The 19,160-nt window shown below is 37.4% G+C and overlaps 2 protein-coding genes and 1 long non-coding RNA gene across 8 annotated transcripts; 1 reads left to right on the top strand and 2 right to left on the bottom strand.

The window, feature by feature from the left end:
• Window positions 1-759: 759 nt before the first annotated feature.
• LOC111251397 (adipocyte plasma membrane-associated protein-like) lies at window positions 760-8,759 on the bottom strand. Of its 4 annotated transcripts, none has more exons than XM_022807940.2 (8): window positions 8,601-8,759; window positions 3,470-3,637; window positions 3,117-3,300; window positions 2,740-2,881; window positions 2,420-2,591; window positions 2,070-2,230; window positions 1,423-1,670; window positions 760-1,284 (listed from the first exon to the last, which is right to left on the bottom strand). In XM_022807940.2, exons 2-8 carry the CDS (start codon window positions 3,580-3,582, stop codon window positions 1,084-1,086), a joined length of 1,221 nt encoding a protein of 406 aa, XP_022663675.1. In that variant the 5' UTR covers window positions 3,583-3,637; window positions 8,601-8,759; the 3' UTR covers window positions 760-1,083. The 4 variants fall into 4 exon arrangements, with proteins under 4 accessions (XP_022663675.1, XP_022663676.1, XP_086846203.1 ...); XM_022807941.2 differs by having other exon boundaries at window positions 8,559-8,759; XM_086990077.1 differs by lacking the exon at window positions 8,601-8,759 and adding an exon at window positions 6,565-6,598 and having other exon boundaries at window positions 3,470-3,566.
• An 88-nt stretch (window positions 8,760-8,847) lies between these two features.
• Window positions 8,848-11,442, top strand: LOC111251400 (uncharacterized). Of its 3 annotated transcripts, none has more exons than XR_002673748.2 (3): window positions 8,848-9,298; window positions 9,971-10,315; window positions 10,891-11,442. It is a non-coding gene; the product is annotated as an uncharacterized LOC111251400 (long non-coding RNA). The 3 variants fall into 3 exon arrangements; XR_002673749.2 differs by having other exon boundaries at window positions 10,055-10,315; XR_015328296.1 differs by lacking the exon at window positions 9,971-10,315.
• Window positions 11,443-12,287: 845 nt separating this feature from the next.
• On the bottom strand, window positions 12,288-17,247 carry Atox1 (Antioxidant 1 copper chaperone). The gene is made up of 3 exons (XM_022807943.2): window positions 17,092-17,247; window positions 13,066-13,185; window positions 12,288-12,724 (listed from the first exon to the last, which is right to left on the bottom strand). Exons 1-3 carry the CDS (start codon window positions 17,098-17,100, stop codon window positions 12,632-12,634), a joined length of 222 nt encoding a protein of 73 aa, XP_022663678.1. The 5' UTR covers window positions 17,101-17,247; the 3' UTR covers window positions 12,288-12,631.
• Between the last annotated feature and the right edge of the window lie 1,913 nt (window positions 17,248-19,160).

A 19,160-nucleotide genomic window follows, 5' to 3' on the forward strand; every position in this document is an offset into this window, starting at 1 on the left:
GCAGAACAAAATGTCTTTGGAAAAATCGAACGTAGTTTCCATTGTATAAAATACACAACTAATTATCGAAACAGTTTGGGTCTTTATAATTGCCAGTGACTTTACTTAGCTATTCTATAGATTACAATGAATCAGTGGTTTATACAGAACATTTTCGAAATACTTCTTTGTAGTTTTTGGTGCGTTACCTGTACTTTTACACTCGGACGGAGCACGACCTCATTCGGGCATTATACGCATGTAATTTATCTCTTCAGAAGCCTAAACCATCAAATTCTTCTAAAATACTTACTAGATCCTCTTAATAGAATACAATGCGATCACCCTTGAAGCATTAATTATTCCACATAATAATAATAATAATAATAATTATACCATGAGGCAAGCTGAAACTCACGGTAAGGAAAACTGGTAGCTAGTACAGTACTATCCTCGCCAATTTGTTACGATCTCAAAAAGGACATTGCGGCCGGTTTACGATAATCAAATGTGGCTGTAGAGATTTAACGTCATTTACGGCATCTTGAACTAGTATTAACACCTGTAACGTGTTTTACAAAAGAAATTCCGACAATACTTATTAATATTTAAATTTTCTTGCTTTTTTTGTTATTATTTGTTTGACTTCTAGCAGGATTTTATTAGTAAATGTTTTAGCTCCCTATAAGCATCTGATAAAAATTGTTCATATTTAGGTGAATCGATAGACCCCCCGCACTAACTAGATAAATATTTATTACAGGTAATAAGATGAAGCAGTTACACATTTTACCCGATTTTATTGTATTTACATTAGGCTCAGAAATACATTAAAAAAACGATATTCCAGATAGATACTTCTCGCTGAACCTTAAGAAGTACACAGTTCTAGCAAAAATTTAGTGTAACAATTGCATCGCGTCACTAACATTCCCTCATCCCTATTGATACATTCCCCTCCTCCATTCCAAAAAGCAATCCCATTGAGTGAGCCTTATGTATCTGGAATGTAATACACTAAATTCTGGCCGGCCTCTTTCGGATTCCACATGGTGGCTTAAGAAGGTCTAACAGGCGAAGAAATCTATTGTCTTCATCGTAAGCTCACGATGAAGGCACAGGTACTCGAAGGAGATACGGCTTAATAAATGATCCAATGTAGAGATTCTTGTCATATTCCATAACTTCAGAAAAAAGTGTGTAGTTAGACGAATGAAGACTTCGCAATATTTGGCCATTGTCTCCGAGCTCAACAATGACACCACCTTCACGCGCCATCTTCAACAAAATCTTGCCGTGTGTAAACTGCAAAGTTAGCGAAGGCAGTACAAAATGCATGAACGAATTACAACCCGCGCTACCCTTATAGTCTAATTTTTATCTGTGTATATAAAAATAGAAAATCAAATCTGTTTTACGAAGCATTACAAAAACAAAACCTACATCGGCGCTAAGATCCCGAATTGTGTCGTACTTGATGAATTTGTTCAGCGATTCCAAAGCTTGCCCCAATAGCCAACAAAAACGCATTATAGTCTTCGCAATGAGAGGAAACGGCGCGATTGAGTCCAAAATCGTGGGGTTGTCAGCAGATCGTGCAACACCAATGGCCACCCAGTACGTACCACGATTGGTCAAGCGAATATTATCACAATCACCAGGTAAGTTTTCAGAGAAGACGGAGACCTTACCTGTGCAAAAGTAAACCGACTTTTCGGTAAATATCTCAGTGTGGTGCTCTTAGTAATCAATGTGCTCCACGCCATTTGCTAAAAATGTCCATAGCATGGTAGCGTAAGTTATAGCATATGCTCTTTTCAGTCATTTCTTTTTATTAATGTTGAGTTGAAATAGTCATATATAAATTTATCTATATTAGCTCTAAGTACATAGTTGCATCACTGATCACCTACTAATGTCCAGAGTAATTCGGTAGAATAAAAACCCACTCTAGTTTAAATAAAGAGCTATCTTAAAATGTTAGTGGTCATATGATCTGTTCTATATCTAGGTCACTATTGTCCATTATTCGATTCATCATTCGCCACCTACGAGCGAGAACCTTTCGTATTCGTGTAAATTTAACTAACCCTTGTTCGGACCCTCGAGCTCGTATTTCATGACATGCTTGGATAGTAGCTCCGAAAAGAGAAGGGCGGTGCGATCTTTTGAAAGCTGAAGGCCGTTGGGAAAGTATAAATTCTCTTTAAGAACATCGCTTCTTTTTGTCTTGGTATCGTACGTCAAAATCCTGTAAAAAAATAATCACAAAATACGAAATCAATATCCACTTTCTAACGATATGAATGACAAAGGTTATCTCCAGAAACGAAATATCGAATAATTTAAACTAAAAATATATGAAAATATATAAAACAACAGTCCACGAACTAAGAATATGTTGCAGTAGATTGAAGTGCTATCGTCCCATGTTGTCTACCTTCCAGTGTTATCGTGCTCCATTATGATGTATACGATCTGATGGAGTCCCCAGCGTGTGCTGGCCTGCGAATAGTAGATAACTCCATCATCGTCAATGTCCAAGTCATCAGGAAACAAAAGTTTTGATGACCCTACATACTCGCCGACTTTTACAAGAACGTTGACTTTACCTGTCGACAAAAATTTAAAAAGTAGATCTTAATTAACTATTAGTTTGACGCTTGTTCGCACGACTTTTTTATGTAGAGCTCACTTAATAGAAATTCCTTGACACAACGTTAGTTCTCAATGACCATCTCAATCGAAATACAAACTAACCTGTCTTAACATCGATCTTTACCAATCCTTTGTAGGCATCCGTTGCATACAATTCCCCACTGGGGGCGAAACGGAGCCCCAATACACGCCCACATCTTTCCTCATCATGAAGGCCCTCGCAGTCACTGCCTGTATTGGCAACCTGCCCTTGGCAAAGTAATACAGCACAGAAGACGTTTACAAACCTCTGCTACTGGCTAGTTATGCGATTAAAATCAACTGTATGTGCACATAAGCTCACTGCCGAGAATTGCGCTTCGAACTTGTGCACGCGTGCGTACGTATTTTATTCAGAGATGAATTGTAAGTCTAAGTTAGTAAGTTAGACCGACCCATCCATTAAGATTTTAAATTATGCAGATACCACGTATGGATACCTTGGTTATAGTTTCTTTCACTGGGTCAATCTGGTAAATGTGCCCGAATTGAGTTCCAGTGTAGATCAGGCCATCCTTAACAGCAAAGGACTCCGGGCCTCGCAGCTGATGATGGAAAAGAATTTTTGCGTGATCCAGAAAATCGTTTGGGGCAAGCGGGCCTTCAAACTTCGGTAGAGTTACGCTAAAGAGTCAAATCAACGAAACCACATACGTAAATCGGTTCGCGCTCTACCGCCCTTACGAAATATGCAAATATACTGGTGCTCAAGTAAGATTTCAATGAATCCTTATAAACCCCAATAATTGTCGGTTGCATGACTGCCACGTAAAACGAAAGAAGAGCAACTCACTTGTAGGCTTCCGGCTCGAAATCAAGGGGTACAGGTAAGAACGGCAGTAGGGTGACAACGAGTATCGAAACAACGGCGACCGTCACGTGAAATTCCGCTAAACGTCTCAACATTTTGAACCGTCACGAAATGAAGATGTCGCAATTTCAATTCACTCGAATATAAGCTCTGTAAACGCTCGTTAGTGAAAATCGCGTTAGGCAACTACTTATTTTAACTAAAGGAAATAAGTAATAATAAAGAATAGTAACAGGGATATTTTTGTTTAAAATATTCCTGTTACTATTCGCGATTCGTCTGGTAAATAGTGACTCATGTTTTAGAAGTAGCCGGAACCTTCTCAGCAAATGGGATATTTTAAATGTTGAGATTCTTACACAGTAATATACACTAAGTTGGGATACATGACTACGTATGCTAATTGAATGTCCATATTTCTATGCGAAAGAAGTTTCTATTCTCATTAAGATGACCTGGGTCTGTTCATATTCATTCGAACGACCAATCTATTGTTTTTACAGTTATTTTAGAGATAGATATCCTTTGAGCTCCGACGTTGGCCCTACTCTATTTTCAAATACAACGTATCTTTCCCGGCAAGTTCGAATGCTAGAACCTGAATCACTGTTAATTTGTTGAAACCTACACAGAATTCTTGTACATTATTTCGGTAGGTATGTTTATATGGGGTAGATTTAGTTTTATTTGTTTTACGTTGCGTTTCCCAAGGCTGCTCGTTGGAAATTATATGTTTAGTTTGTTTGACCTGTTTGCCAAGCTGTTTCCCCTTAAAAAGTAAATCAGCTACAGAAAGAAGGATGCGGGAAGCTATGGAGGATATGTTTTTACTATGAAAGTAATGTAAGTTTCCGTGAAATATCCACAATCAAATGCTCTCGAGCGCTGACGGCCAGGCGTCGACTTGTTTTTAAATATCCTCATATTGAGAAACCGCTCGAAAGGGTCCCTTCTGCGCTTGGCTAAAACCATAACGCGAAAAAAAATTAATAAGTACTTCTTTTTATATCCATTTGCGTGTGAGTTGTTGAACTAAACCTCGGCCACAAAAGTACCTGAATTATTACGCCAGCCTGTTGCTTTCATTTGCAAATCAGCTGCGTTGGGCTTCTATACACTCCACGACCTATCAGGGTTGTAAATTTCGTCATCCGACTGAGATAACTTAATACGCAAATCTTAAATAATATTGATACGAGATTTTCCATAATCCAGGTTTTTGCTTCTGGCCTGTTTATATACAACGTAAACACATAAGTGTTTTCGCTTTTAACATATTAGTGGACTACGTAACAATATATGCTCAATATGGTACACAATTTGCTTCGTTTATGCGAGGAATGTTGTACTGCTCCTAGACAAACGCTAAGAATCGGACTCAATCTTAACAAATTTCCTGTAATTTAGCAGCAACGGTTCTTAGCTAGTTTTTTTGGTTTGATCGGATTTTTGATTCAACAATCTCGGATTTCAGTCACCAGTTGATGCTCCAGTATAACGTTTAGGACAAAGGCCAGCATTAACATAAGCAGGCAAAGCTTGACACTTGTCTGATCTTGTTAAAAAAAAAAAATATATATATATATATATATATATATATGTGGGGTATAGTCAAATCTTACGTTTAATTCCATAATTATATTTGGCTTTCTTTGCGCATTAGCTGTGATGTTTCAATCACAAAATTTAGCGAATTTGAAAATAAAAACAGACAATCATCTGACCGGTACCAGCTGATTATGCTCTAAAGATGTTTTTCTATTAATTTGCTTTCACGCTTCTTTCAGAATTCCTCTTAGTTCAACATGAACAGCTTCAATAATATGAGATCATACATGACAATTATTATATTTTTAAACCACTGTTTTGCTTATCATATCTTGGTACAACTGTTTATTGATTATTTTATTTTATTTGGACAAAATCATGGGCAAATTTTCCACACACATTTTTTTTCTTACACCGAGCGTTGGGTATTAGAGCATACGATTCTTTCCGACTTAACCCACAATTCCCGAGTGACATGGTGCTACAGATGTCAAAAGCATTTAATGGGTTTTTAAATGTTATTTAAAGCGCAAAGTTTGTTTGCTCTAAGTAATGGGTAATTCAAAACGGACCCCATGTCATCATCGTTCTTGACAACGTATATATATATATGAACAGGCGGGCTCCCGACTCAGCGTAGTTAATGACTTGAAACCTATACAACTGGTCTTAACAGTTTTAATTTGTAGGTGCCCGATAAACACTTAGTAGTCTAAATTTAAAACCAGACAACTGTACGCGTACTAAACGTAGCCATCTATTTGGAGCAATTTCTAACGGCACTACTAGGCATGAAACTCTGCTATGCAACTGATGTTTCAGCTCGACGGATTTTGCTGTCCTAGAGGATTTCTTTTTTAATAAGATCAATACGGTTGTTTCACCTGGTATATATGTTTCTAATAATGCGAATAAATTACGCAATTAGATTCACAACTAAATACTGCGATAATATTTGATGAATATGTGGGTGTTTGCAACTAAAGATGCTTGTTCATTCAATTACACCTCTTTATGTGGTTAGTGATGCTTGATCGACTACCCCTGCCGGATTATTTTCATCAGAAATGACTGAATGTAATGATCATTAGAAAATAAGAAAAAACTGTTTTTTTTAATTTGTTTTGATTATCCTAATGGAGCAATATATTTGTGGCCAGTGTTTGTTCGGTGAACGTATTTCTATACTATATGCCACTGAATATTTCAGGCGATTTTTTATCTTGGAAAAGTGTAATAACAAAGAAAACAATATTCGTTTGATTGATATTACAGCTTTGATACTTTAAAAAGAGATTTCGAGAAACGCGCAGTAGAATGCTCAGAAGCAAGACTTCAAGAGTAGTACGACAAGTAGTGTAAGACGGTTGCTAACAACTTGATCTCTAAATGATTATTAGTCAATAATTTGCTAATCTGTCATACAGTCGGTATAAGCTATAGGTGGGACCATAGCTGGTGACCTGCGGCGAGTTCAAAAGCACTGATATCATCTCAAGAGCCGCTATAATTTCATTCAAAAAACTTACCTTCTGCACCAGTCGGCATCGCTTTTGTGCTTTGATTTGTCACAATGGATGATCTGGGCAAGGTGGTTAGTGTAAACGCATTATTAACGAAAGGTTAATTATGTTTAGTTATTATTTAATAATTAATTATTATTAAATTAACGAAACTTAAGCACATATATTCTTTCTTTACACTTTATAGCCAGAAGTAAAGCATATATCTCCACGTTAAACTGTAATTATTTGTTACTTTTTACCTGGACGCAGCAGCGGAAGCTTAGGGCAGCTTTATTGAACTATGAGCTGTTCAATGTTTTCCTGCTATTAAGACATAATATGCGGCTCGGGTTGACACCTACTTTCATTTACTCGAAATAGCATCAATATTTTGCTCACTCATCTTGGCAATTGTCTCCTATGAAACGAATAGTGGGCTAAGCTTCACTCGTACGATAATGAGATTAGAGAAGAACTGGGCGTCCGGTTGGGTGCCCACACTCTATAGAGCACTGCTAACGAATTATTACCAGAAAATGATACTGCGACATATATAATTATCAAAAGCTTGTCACGAGAACATTTATATTTACGTTCGAAATTCAATTAAATTCTGGGTTTAAAAAAGAGCTTAATAGTGGCTCACATCACGGTTCTCGGTCTGAACACCGATGCTGGTTTACAGAAACCATAAAAGAGGCGTGTGCATGCCAGAAGAGGCACAATATCTGTTCATTCTAAAAATACAACAAATATAAGACACTTTTCGATTAGAAAACAATATTATCTGTTACCCGAAAACAATTCCTCTAATTTATTAAATTCTATAAAACATGAAGTTCGATGTTTGGACTATGTTTCAGATAAACTTGCAGCATAATTAATCCATAGTACAATTAAGCTTCTCTTCGATTTTTCCTTTATATGATATCATATATATACAGTGATCTATGTATAGTCCCAGTAGATAACAGAAGTATTCTCATCGGAGATGCTTAGAAAAAAATTTATATTGAAAATATTGATATGCATACAGAAGCTTCCTGAACAAATGACAGTGGGTCAAAAGAAGCCGTAGTTAAGGGCCTTACCTTACAGTTCGTTTATGATAAACAGAAAATCGGTAAATCAGATTCAAAAACGTAAACCCTATTTCAGTTCGTTCGTTTTTAGTAGTGGAATGTGAAGCCATCGCCTTTTATTAAACAATAAATAGAACTTATTCTCTAAATTTCTAATAATACGCTGGAGCGGCACCAGACATCTTCCCTGCCACGTTGGTTTTCTATGAAGATGCCACCCCGGATTTCAGGTTTAGTATACCTATCAAAAAGAGATTATAACAGGCAATTTGTTTTTCTAGCAAAACGTTATTAGTATTTACTATGGATTGATAGCTATTTTACATACACTTCACAACCAGAATTTGAATGAATTTGTTCGAATGAGAGTTACTTGCCGCTTCCTAATACATCACAAGCACTTGGAAACGCCGACCATCTTTCATGTTAATTATTTATCCTTTTCATTTATTAGCTTTGGCTAATAGTTGTATGCGTTACAATATGAAGCTTTAAGAATTTAAAGTGAAACCTTCGTGAGGAATCTTGCCATACCCAAAAAGGTCTCAAATTATAATACTTTAGCACAGCAGGCAAACTATAACGAAGCAATACTGCTCTCCGTAAATTTTTAATGAACTGGAACAACAACAAGTTGGTCTGTGCACGGCAGATGAAGCTATGATCATTGATTTCTTCCCTCCCCTAACTTTTTTTTTAACTGCTACTTTTTCATTTACTGATGCGATGAAGTCTGTTTGGCTGTATCCTGCTACCAAAAATGCATTGCACAGCGTTTAGCAACATAAGAGATGACAGAAATACTAATGTTTTATACTCTGAACTTTTGTTGACACTGCTAATAGCTAAAATGCAAAGTATTACCGAAAAAGAAAGCAATCTGCTAAATTGACATAACACAGCGATACGGCGCCGTATCCTATATTTGATAGATACCTGCTTCCTGTCACCATAGCATCACCAAACTTGTCACAGTACCTATTTCGGTTGCTTAAGCTCTTGGAGATAAATGTCTTGTTTTTCCGTACGCAGTCATCAAGTTTTCTCTAGCACAGTATCGGCTCTATGCAGACAAATCAACACAGCACGCACCGACGCGGCCAAGAACCAGGCCTGGAGCCATTGGCTTTTGCTTGGCAAATAGGTACATCTAGTCACAGTGGGAGCTCAGTGCAGAAACGTAGAAAGCTTACTCCTAACGCAGGTTGGCTTTAGGTTCGATAGACCGTTGCCAAAAATGTTACCACTGCACAGTCATAACGACTAATGTTGTTGCTGAACGACGGTATCACAAAAAGCTTGAAAAAACAACTAATATACGTCTGATTTCATGAACTTCAATGAAAACAATATCATGTTGATTTATGCTCTTATGAGTACAAGGAACATGTGGTTATTTTTTTGATAAAAGAAGAATTTTTCCAAGATACTTAGATCGCCTCGATATATTTATTTGGCTGCTGATGTGTCACTTCGCTATTAGCTTCAATACCGTTCATCCTCCAGTACTTTTGTGCCTTTAGAGCAACGACAGTAGATATCCAATGCATACCTGAGGAGATAGCTAGTCAAGTCACCATTGTACTTTTTCTTTCCTACAACGCGAGTGTTGGGTTAACTGTACACTAGCTAAAGGCAATGACAATGCTTGGAACGAAAACAGCCCAATCGACGGGGTAAGATACGCACCAGAGGAAGGTGCAATCAGTAGTAGTTGTATTATTTTTTGTATGTAGAGGAACTCGGAACAAGGAAAAACGGTGTTGAACGAAGTGTGCGAAGAAACTATCTGCTTGATTCAAGTATTTTCGCTTAGACGACTTGGGTGACATAAAGTAGTATGCTTAATCGGCGTTTTGAGCCCAGGTTGGTCTCTTTGACAGTCTGACAGGCAGATGTTCGCAAAAGCAATCAACAAAGCTAATTAAAGAGAACCCATAGAATTTGTTTTTTGAACGGACAAATTCATTTACCAGTCAAGTGCTCTTAGACTAGGCCCTTTGCAAATGCTTATTGTATCGTCTGGATGGAACCGCCAATTAATAGTTGTCAAGGAAGTCGCTGTACGCTCTCAGCCGCAAAATAATCGCTCATTGTTGCTCGGATTTCTGCCTACTTTGAGATACCATAACCGATGTCTAGCCACTAATCGCTAATTCACGATGATGTCTGAAATCAATATATACCATAGACAGGCAGTAGATCGGGTGTTTATCGTCTAGCACTGTATGATTTTCTCGTGACATAATAACACAGAATCTTTCAAGAATCGCTTTGCATATATAACAAATAACAGATATAATCAGCAGTGATTAAACCTACGTTCCGTTACGGATGTTCCTTAGCAGCACTTCATGTCAACAAATGTTGTGAAGGAAGATGTCGGACGCGCCACTCTATTTGCTTATGCTTATTTGTTGAAAATGGCACAGGTTTCAGCAATGTCGAAACCGTAGGACGAGCTGTTCATATCTTTGTTGGAAAACAAACGCTATAAATCAGCGACAAAGTCAATTAATTCAACACGAATTGTGCCGTCATATCCGTCCGGCTATCGGTGACATCTGGCGACTTCGCATTACCGACTTCTTCGACACAGCCCGATCAATTCGTATACTGCAGTGAAAAGGCATACACCACACATTTATGTATATGATTCATGAACTTCTGCCTTCTGCTAGTAAAGTCAAAAAGTAAGAATGAAATGAGAACCCTTTGTAATCACCAAGCTATCGTACCTAACCCAATAGTAAAATTAAGCTTCACAACTATGCTACTTGTCAGTGAACTCATTCTATAGCTTTGTATATACGTTCGGTATAAATAATGTTACATTACGTTCCTATATTCACTCTAACGAAGTGCTGACTGTACCGTTGTTGGATTAGTCTACTTTTTGATCTATTAGTGCAACGAAAATGTCTTAGTTCACGGAACGAGAATAGTATTTTTTAACCTTCGGCTTATTACAAATGTATTTTTATAAAGCCTTCCCACACAAAAACTAAAATAATGATATGAGAAACAATAATATGCAATGCAAAAAGTAAATTCGGGACAAATAATTATTTCTGTTTCTTTCTTTGAACTTTCTTTGATAGTTTTCCTTTATTTTTACGAGATTATTGACCAATTTGATATTAATCTTTTTGTAAAAAAACAAGGCAGGTGCTTGTTTGGTGACTTTACTGCCTTCAAACGGTTAATATTTCTTATTATTGCTATTCATTACAATTAACTAAAGATATCGTAATCGCCTCTGTTTCAGTTGCAGCAAGGTCGTGTCTTGCTCCAATCCATTATTGTTATTCAACGCTCCCTATGACCAGAGCGATGCGTTACGGCTTACCATCAAAATGCAGTAGGATATTTACACATTATGCTCATCGAAATCACTATTTCAGAGTAGCTGCAGTCCAACTATATGTGAAACAGGCTACGTTGCGCTACGTGATAGAAAGCGGACCTTTGCAAGTATAAAAAAACATGAGATAGATGGAATCGTGTTTGACACGCCACTGCGCAAGATATATGTAACCATACATTGTGTAATGTCACTACTAGCTTTGAACGCTGACAGGTAACGCAAAAGGTTAATTAGAATTGTTTGCGTACCATACTGGATCTAAACCTTGTTTGTTTACATACCATACGACGCACTATATTATAGGGCATTTGTGTCGTAAGTTTGCAAGTGTCTGTGAAGAGCCTGCACAACGTGCAAGAAAGGTACGAGCGACTAAATGAAATACGAATAATATGCAATATAAAACTGTATATTGATAACATTGTTTATTAATAAAATACTAAATATTCAATATTTAATTATATCATTCTTGAACCTCTGTCACTATCTTTGGACTCCTTTTGGCAAAGTAAAGATTCAAAGCTGGCATTCAATCCTAGTCTGAACCCAGTGCTGCTTGGTGGGTTCCGACTCGTTCATACTCTTGCCTTGGCTGTTTTTATTTTAATTTAACCCTGAACTATATATTATGAGTTGTTATGATGATGATTTAAAAAAAAACACAAACCCAAATGTGGAATGCGTATCTGTTAATGTACATCCTCAGATCAAATCTAAAAGAAGTTGCTTTAAGGACGTCTATGATGCATTTGTTACAAAATAGACCAATGCAGATATTAGTCGGAAGTAATTCTGTGCAACAGATTAATCGCTAATTTCTGCTTATTACAACGGAAGCCCTACACCAGTTTGGAACGCTTCTGGATTTATCTTGGAATTGTTGATACTGTTGTATGCCTGTAAGGTAGCATACAGGACAATACTATTCTGATATTAGTCCTCCTTAGCACCCTTAGTGTAAGCCATTTAAACGCGCACGCCTAGTAAGTTCTATTATTTTCTTGTAGGCTCTTCCATTCCGTAGTCAAGGGTACTGTTTGTCTAAATACCACCCTGCTTAGCTAGCTACAGTATATTATACCAGCAATACAAGGACTTAAAGTACCTACTAATAGACGCAGCACTACAATGGTCTGGCCATGACATAGATAAAGGTATCTGAGAATTATCCAGGCTCTATCGAGCAACCGAAAGACTATTTTGTATTGACCGTTAAACATAAGTTATTATTACATATTATTAAAACATAAAACTGTAACATACTATTATGTTATACGAAAAGTCGTGTCAACGCCATATTTTGTATGTGAATTGAAACAGCAAGTGCATATTTATTATAAACAAAATAAATTACAATATGATTATGATTACTTAACTATATGGTTTGTTCTATTATCCTATCATTATGTTTTCTTTTTCTGTTCACCATTAGCGGTCGCGTACGGTGAATTGTAAAAATTGGAAAAGTCATTCATAGGGAGACATTTGGCAAGACGGGAGCTGCTAAAAGGCAATCAAAAAGCTAAGTTGCCTTTCAAGGCTCTCCTTTGTTTACCCCACGCATCAGGAGAAACAGTAATCTTCATAATTTAAGTAACGGATAAATGTGTAATTCCGTCGCATTGCGTCATTGTATCCAGGTTTATTGCTTTTCCCCTATATATGAGCAATTTTTTCCAGTCTTCTTAATCACCTCCAATAACTGGTCAGAAGTTAACGTTGACGTGATGAATACCTACAAAAAGAACAACATATTTTCTGTATTAGTGTGCGTCTATCGTTTGTAGTCTATCGGTAATAATAAGATCTGATTATTCTTTGACATCAAATTAGATACGACTGATCGAAAGCCGCTTAGAAAAAGAAGTGAAGTCCACCATGCTGGCTCGCCCGACCTAGAACCTGCCTTAAAACTTTTTTTCCTGTTATTGGGGATCTGTTCCGAATATGAATATTCTATCGGCGCCTGAAAGGAATATTCTTCCTGTGGCATGATCTATGTAAGATGAGCTAATCTCCCGATGTATATGAAGCTGAGCGCAAAGACTTCCCACATAAGCTTTAGAACTACCATACCCGTTTATTTGGGAGGTCAATCTCGACTTTCGTGACGCCCTGGCCATCAAGCTTTCCTAAGACTCGTTTAACTGCTCCGGAGCAGCCCTCACACGTCATCTCCACTTCAAACTCGTATACCTGAAATTACCACAAATGGGATCTATTAGTATTTCAAAGGCTCAATATATCTACTATATTTAGAGTACGTCAAAAGTTAGTATTTCAGTGCCTTTGGAATTTAATCTTTCTGTACATTTTTATTTTTACAGCGCAGCCTAGAGAATTTACTTGTACTATATACGGAAAGAAGGGTCAATTAATGCTTTTCCTGGGGTCGCTTGCACGACTGGATTTTTGTTTAATTTTAAATCACGATCCTGCATAATTCAGTATCAATTACTCTACGAATAGGAGTTTCAGGGCGTTGACAATTATTACTCACTAAACTGTACCCTACAGGGTTGGAAATGCACCTCTTGCATCAAATTACGTCGTAAAGTGCTCGTAGATAATCCAAGTTGTTAAGCGCGTCGTCGTGCGGAGGTCATATATGATCGACATGCACACTCCTTACTGCAGCGATATTGTCATTTGTCTGGACAATTCTTCCTATTAGCCTCTCGCTCCTTACTTTATACTCGAGTTAGCTAATTTCTTCAAATTCGCCTAATAGCTAACTTCGTCAATGAAAGGTGCCTGTATTCTGAGGGACATTTACCGAGTATCGACTCTCTATTTTGATAGTAACTTTTTACCAAAAACAAACGCTGCTCCATACAGTAACATTCCATCATTGCCAACCACAACTGCTGCAGTGTTTATAGGTCGACACTCCGCTATTAACTATTTATTTAAACGCACAAAAAAAAGATCGAAACGAAACAAGTATTTGGCACATCTTATATACGATATCATAATATGCGTCGTAACCTCAATTGTTGGCTGAATTTTATCTGTTATATAGAAGATACTCTATTCCTAGTTTGTTGTTCATACAATCAATCATTATCACCTTTATCCATAATTCCTCATTAGAGAACGGCATAGAAGTACTTTGACATATACGTTTTATATTTGCAAACTACACACGGTTATATGAAATAACTTATACCCTACATATGTAGCGCAACGTGATAGTTATAACATGTTTACGTAGTTTGTCAAACGTTAAAGTCATTTTAAAAAAACACTACATTACTCATCGCTGCCCGCTTTTGTGTTATCAGCACGAAAGCGCTCAATCAAACATTCATGTTCCGCGTCTTTTACAATGAAGGCTATTTTCCTTTTTAGCTTGTTTATAATAACAAACATGATGTTACAAGATAGGGCGATGAAAACTTCTTTTCCAATATAATGATTTAATGATGAATGTATATAAATAATATCTATAAATAAGGAGTTCCAGATATATCCCTTAGAGACCCTTACGCTATTTTGTGTAATGGTTTTGAAATGTGATTATGAGGCGCATTTTCATTTTGATGAAATTGTATATTGACTATATGCAAGCTACTACCTTTTCGTTTCTTGGGCTATGTTACACTTCGTAGTACCTGGAACATACGCCAAACAATTGAGATAGACTACGCACATCTGGATACGGACACCTGGCCCACTTTCGGACAAGTGGAAATGCCTATTGAAGCCTGCTATTTTACCGCTATTTATTCAAGAAATTTCGTTTCATTATATATACATATGTATATATATATATATATATATATACATATATATCTTTTATCTGATATATATATATATATATATATCTATTAATAACATTTCAGCGAAACAATATTTTTAGGTCTCCGAAATTTCATACATTCTATTTATGTTTTGTATAAGGAATAAACATACTAAGACGACAAAAATAAATACGCGTTATTTATTTTTCTATCAAATTCAACAACATTACAAACCTTACTCCGGGTTGCCTACAAATATACACTGTATATATGTATTGTTATATTTGTATACCTCTAAACAGACAGCGCACGATACGCATTATACGACCAACGTGTTATTTGTTAAACGCTGATAAAATCGCACTTATTTGTCATCGTTTACCACCACAATCGGTGATCGTAACTCATTAAAAAGTTTTTCAAAAAATTGATCTTGCCCGGTAACCCTACTGATTATAAAGCTTTTCCATTACACCATCCCACAACATTCCCACTTCTTCAGCCCGTACGTTACATCGAGCATTCAATTTCAACGCCTGTACCCTATCAACCTAAGAATTTTATGCTCCTAATAAATATTTGAGCGCCTGCGAATTGTACACACAAATATTTTGATTACGGTCCCGTTTAGACATCAGATAAACTAACTAAAGAAATCCTTTCTTCTTGAATTTATTTGGATTGAGATCACACGGCAAAGTCTCATCACAGATCCCAGCAGCTTTTAATTCGAGGGTATCTTGCATCTTTGTACGCCACATTTCCGATGGGACAACGGCTTGTTTAGATTTATAACGATGCTTTGAACAGCGCTTCATGACGCGGACCAAACCGGGATCTAGATTTTTAAAAAACCGCTGACATTCTACGCACTCGGACTCCTTTAGTGAAGTGTTAGATTGGATATCTCTATGTTGCTGTACATTTTCAGTTCTTGTATTTTCACCGTCTGCCGTTCCGACTTCACTGAATTCTAACTGGTTGTTCTTAAAGATGTTCTCATTGGTTGCCTTCCCTCGTTTTGTTTTTGGCGCCTGAAGCTCCGTCTTGACCCACGACGGCTCTCTACGAAGACGGATTTTGGCTTGGCCTAGCCGTTTCTTACCTGGACTGTGTTTTCCAGCTTCAAGCTGCTCTGAAGCCCCAGGAGATCGATCGTACTTTAATACTAGTGGGATTTCGTTGCTTTTCGCAATGGCGGAATTATCTTGGGTTTCCGGCACTTCTTCATTGTTAATCGGTTTCTTCTCCGGCGTATCGAATAGCGTAGAGTCTTCGGCAAGTATCTCAACTGCAGTTCTTTTCTGCGGTTGGGTCTGTCCTTGCAACTGTGTAGACTGCGATAGCTTCTTTTTAGCAGCCGACAACTGCAATTCAAGGCCATCTATTCGACGTTGCGTCAGCGATTTGTACTTGCGAAAGTTCTCTTTCATTGACGAGCACTTTACACAAGATTGCGCTGAAAACGTACTTTTGCGTAGCCGTTCAAATAACATAAAAATTTGTCCCAGTAGAATTTCCAAAGTGGCGCCATCCGGAGGCGCGCACAAAACCGGATCGATATCGAATGATATCTTCTCACTACTGCACGACATTTCGAGATACTTTACACTGCAATTCCAGTTGAGTAGACTAGTAGTAACCAAAAAGGTTTGTGTTAATTTGCAAAACTTCCTCGAAACTGCACTGATATAGTCTACGGCCAGATGATTAATTGCCCGCTAGTAGACCGGTTTGCAAAAAGCTATGAATAAACGCATTTCTCTACAACTTCCTCTCAAGTCTCACTACGATCACACACTCCTTCAGAAACTAGAACTGGTCGTTGCACGTTTGCTGTAACAACCACGAAAAGTACTAGGCGCAAATAAATAGAACCGCTGCACCACTATCGGGTAACAGTATCAAACAAACTTGTTGGCTCGTCGTGACTTGAGACAGCTGATTCGCCGGTTTAATCAACAGAAAAGCGAAAATAGGCTCAATGTGAATTGAACTTCTTACATAGCTGTATTAAAGATCGGTACTAATATTTAGAATATCAGTTTGAAATGAATCTTAAAAAGCTCCATTTCAAAGGTTACGACTCTTAAATAAAAAAAAAAAATACTTAAATTAACATCTTGAATATCGACTGTAAGCAATCAAGAACAGGTCACCGGCACAAAACTTGACCAATTGACCAGTCTCGTAGAGTTAGATTTTTAATAACTGACAAAAAATACTGCCGCGATCCTATCGTGCTGGGTATGTTACGATGTAGCATACTTTATAAAGGAACCTCCACAAGTCAGTGCTTCAGAATAGTGACTTACTTTTCAATGAACAAATGTTTTTTTATGAACGTCATGGAACGTACCTTTGACATCTTGAAATGTGGGATTAGAAATGATCGATGATACTGCACTACAGAGCAAATCGTACAGTATATACGAAAACAAGACGGAATTAAATATCTATCGCTGAATTATTTTAGCAGCTCGCTGAAGAATGATGAGATGATCTTTGCTTTACAGCAACAGTGACGTGGGCGGCCGCACATCTTTAAGGGTCTGCGCATGAGTTCAAATACTTGCGTGTAAAGCTACGGCACTTCTCATATTGATTTCATTTAGAATATTATATTTAAGAAGTCACTAGAAGTGGAGAAACATGAACCGAGATAATGGTGCAGAGCGTCTTGCTTATACTCACAAATATTATAATGGGAATGTTAATAAATCTTTAGATTCATACAGATCTTTTTGAAACAACCAATATTTACAAAAAAATACTTAAACTGGCTGAGTATCTAGCACGTCCCCGTATGACGTACATGAAAATGTAGGCAGCATCATAAACGCAATCATAAACCTAAAAAATGGTATGCTGTGATTATACTAGCTGGTAAGGGATATCTATAAACGTGCGTTTCAATTATGCGATCAATTTGAATAATCAGATATGAGACCTCAGATAAAACAATGAGAGCAATATCATAAACGCTGAAGTCGTTTTTGACCACTGAGCTGAATGCTAGATATACTACCGTCAATTTACAAAATCCCATTTGTTTTTCGCGGAGTTTTGGGAAGAAACATTATTGGAGACAACATTCAAATATAACTGATTAAACACATTCTAAAATGATCTCCAATTGACAGAAGTCTTATTTGCGAGAGCTATCGTGCAGATTTCTAAAAAAAACATTTAAATACGCTTGAACAGCTGTATTCTTTAGTCAACAGTTGAACAGGTACTTCTTCGCCCCCCCGCAAAGCGCGCCTTTGGTGGTTCACCGCATAGGCAGACAGTGTCAAGGCTTAGCGCTCGTTACAGGAGGCGCCTTTCTAGCAATTGGCCACCTACCGCGATTAATTTGACCTGCTCGCAGTCTGTCTGAAAATTGTCCCCCTTAAAACATTTTTTTCTCATAGAGAGTAATTCACACATAATGGGAATTCACAGACACATTCGAATTTCCGTAAAACTACCTGAGTGGTCCGTCTAACTTCTCTTCGCTTTTTGTTTTTACTCTTCGCTGGTTTGGGATGTTATGGGCCCGTTACAGCAATTAAATGCAGCGTCAAATCTAATGTCCGAATAAATACAAGCTTTTGTTAGATTTTCGCTAATCTCTTGTCCATTTACTGCCTACCACACGTCGACTATCCTAATTAATCTCCCCGTCTGAGCCACGAGTTACCGTTGACGTGATTTTAAAGAGGCACATAACTACATTGCTTTTCCAAAGAGAGTAGAAAGCTTTGTCTTCATCTGGCCGTTCTATTTGTTTTTGTAGCTTTATCGGTGTTTTCTTAAGGCATATTGGAATCTAAATATTCTTGTTAGTCATATGGCGGTGTGTTGCGCAAATTATATGTGTTAATTTAGTGTTAACAATATTTACTAGCCTTATGGAAGTCTTCACATTGGTAAATTGTTCTCCATAACATTGCGGCGTTGTATTGACACTAGGTTGTAGGCCGCGCCTTATGTGCTGGAACCGATAAGCATAGCATATCTAGTGGATTTATTGTGGAATCTCTACGGTAAACCTTCAAGGAGTATACAAGAGCGAGGTCGAACAAGTGAGGGCTTTCAGGCAAATCTAACCAGGCACCGTTATTAGATCGTACTACATACTATTAATTTGGCTTAAAAGCAATGTTGTACAACGAAATATGTAACATGTCGTTTAACTGTAGACGTGCCCTTTCGAACATCCTCGCGTTCTTTTCGGTAAAGCCATGATAAAGATTTTTAGTAAGAATTGAAATTAACTGAAAAGATGTCGGGGTTTATTTTCAAGTTTAGAAGCATCTTACTTACAATTACCGCTCGCTTTACTCGGAGGAGGCAAGGGACAGGCATCGACGATTGATACTATGATCTCTATAAATTCTGCTTTTCTTTTAGCTCGTATATCTACTCGACGTTTCAAATGAG

This window comes from Varroa destructor, unplaced genomic scaffold (assembly GCF_002443255.2).
Source record: "Varroa destructor unplaced genomic scaffold, Vdes_3.0 BEIS01000005.1, whole genome shotgun sequence".
Taxonomy (NCBI): Eukaryota; Metazoa; Arthropoda; class Arachnida; order Mesostigmata; family Varroidae; genus Varroa; species Varroa destructor.

Excerpts from the sequence above, each read along its gene's own strand:
- Atox1 (XM_022807943.2), bottom strand. Across the intron at positions 12,725-13,065 it reads TTGACCTCCCAAATAAACGG|GTATTCATCACGTCAACGTT; the intron begins GTATGGTAGTTC and ends TTCTTTTTGTAG.
- LOC111251397 (XM_086990077.1), bottom strand. Across the intron at positions 2,882-3,116 it reads TGAAAGAAACTATAACCAAG|GTTGCCAATACAGGCAGTGA; the intron begins GTATCCATACGT and ends TGCCAAGGGCAG. Across the intron at positions 2,231-2,419 it reads GAGCACGATAACACTGGAAG|GATTTTGACGTACGATACCA; the intron begins GTAGACAACATG and ends ATTTTTTTACAG.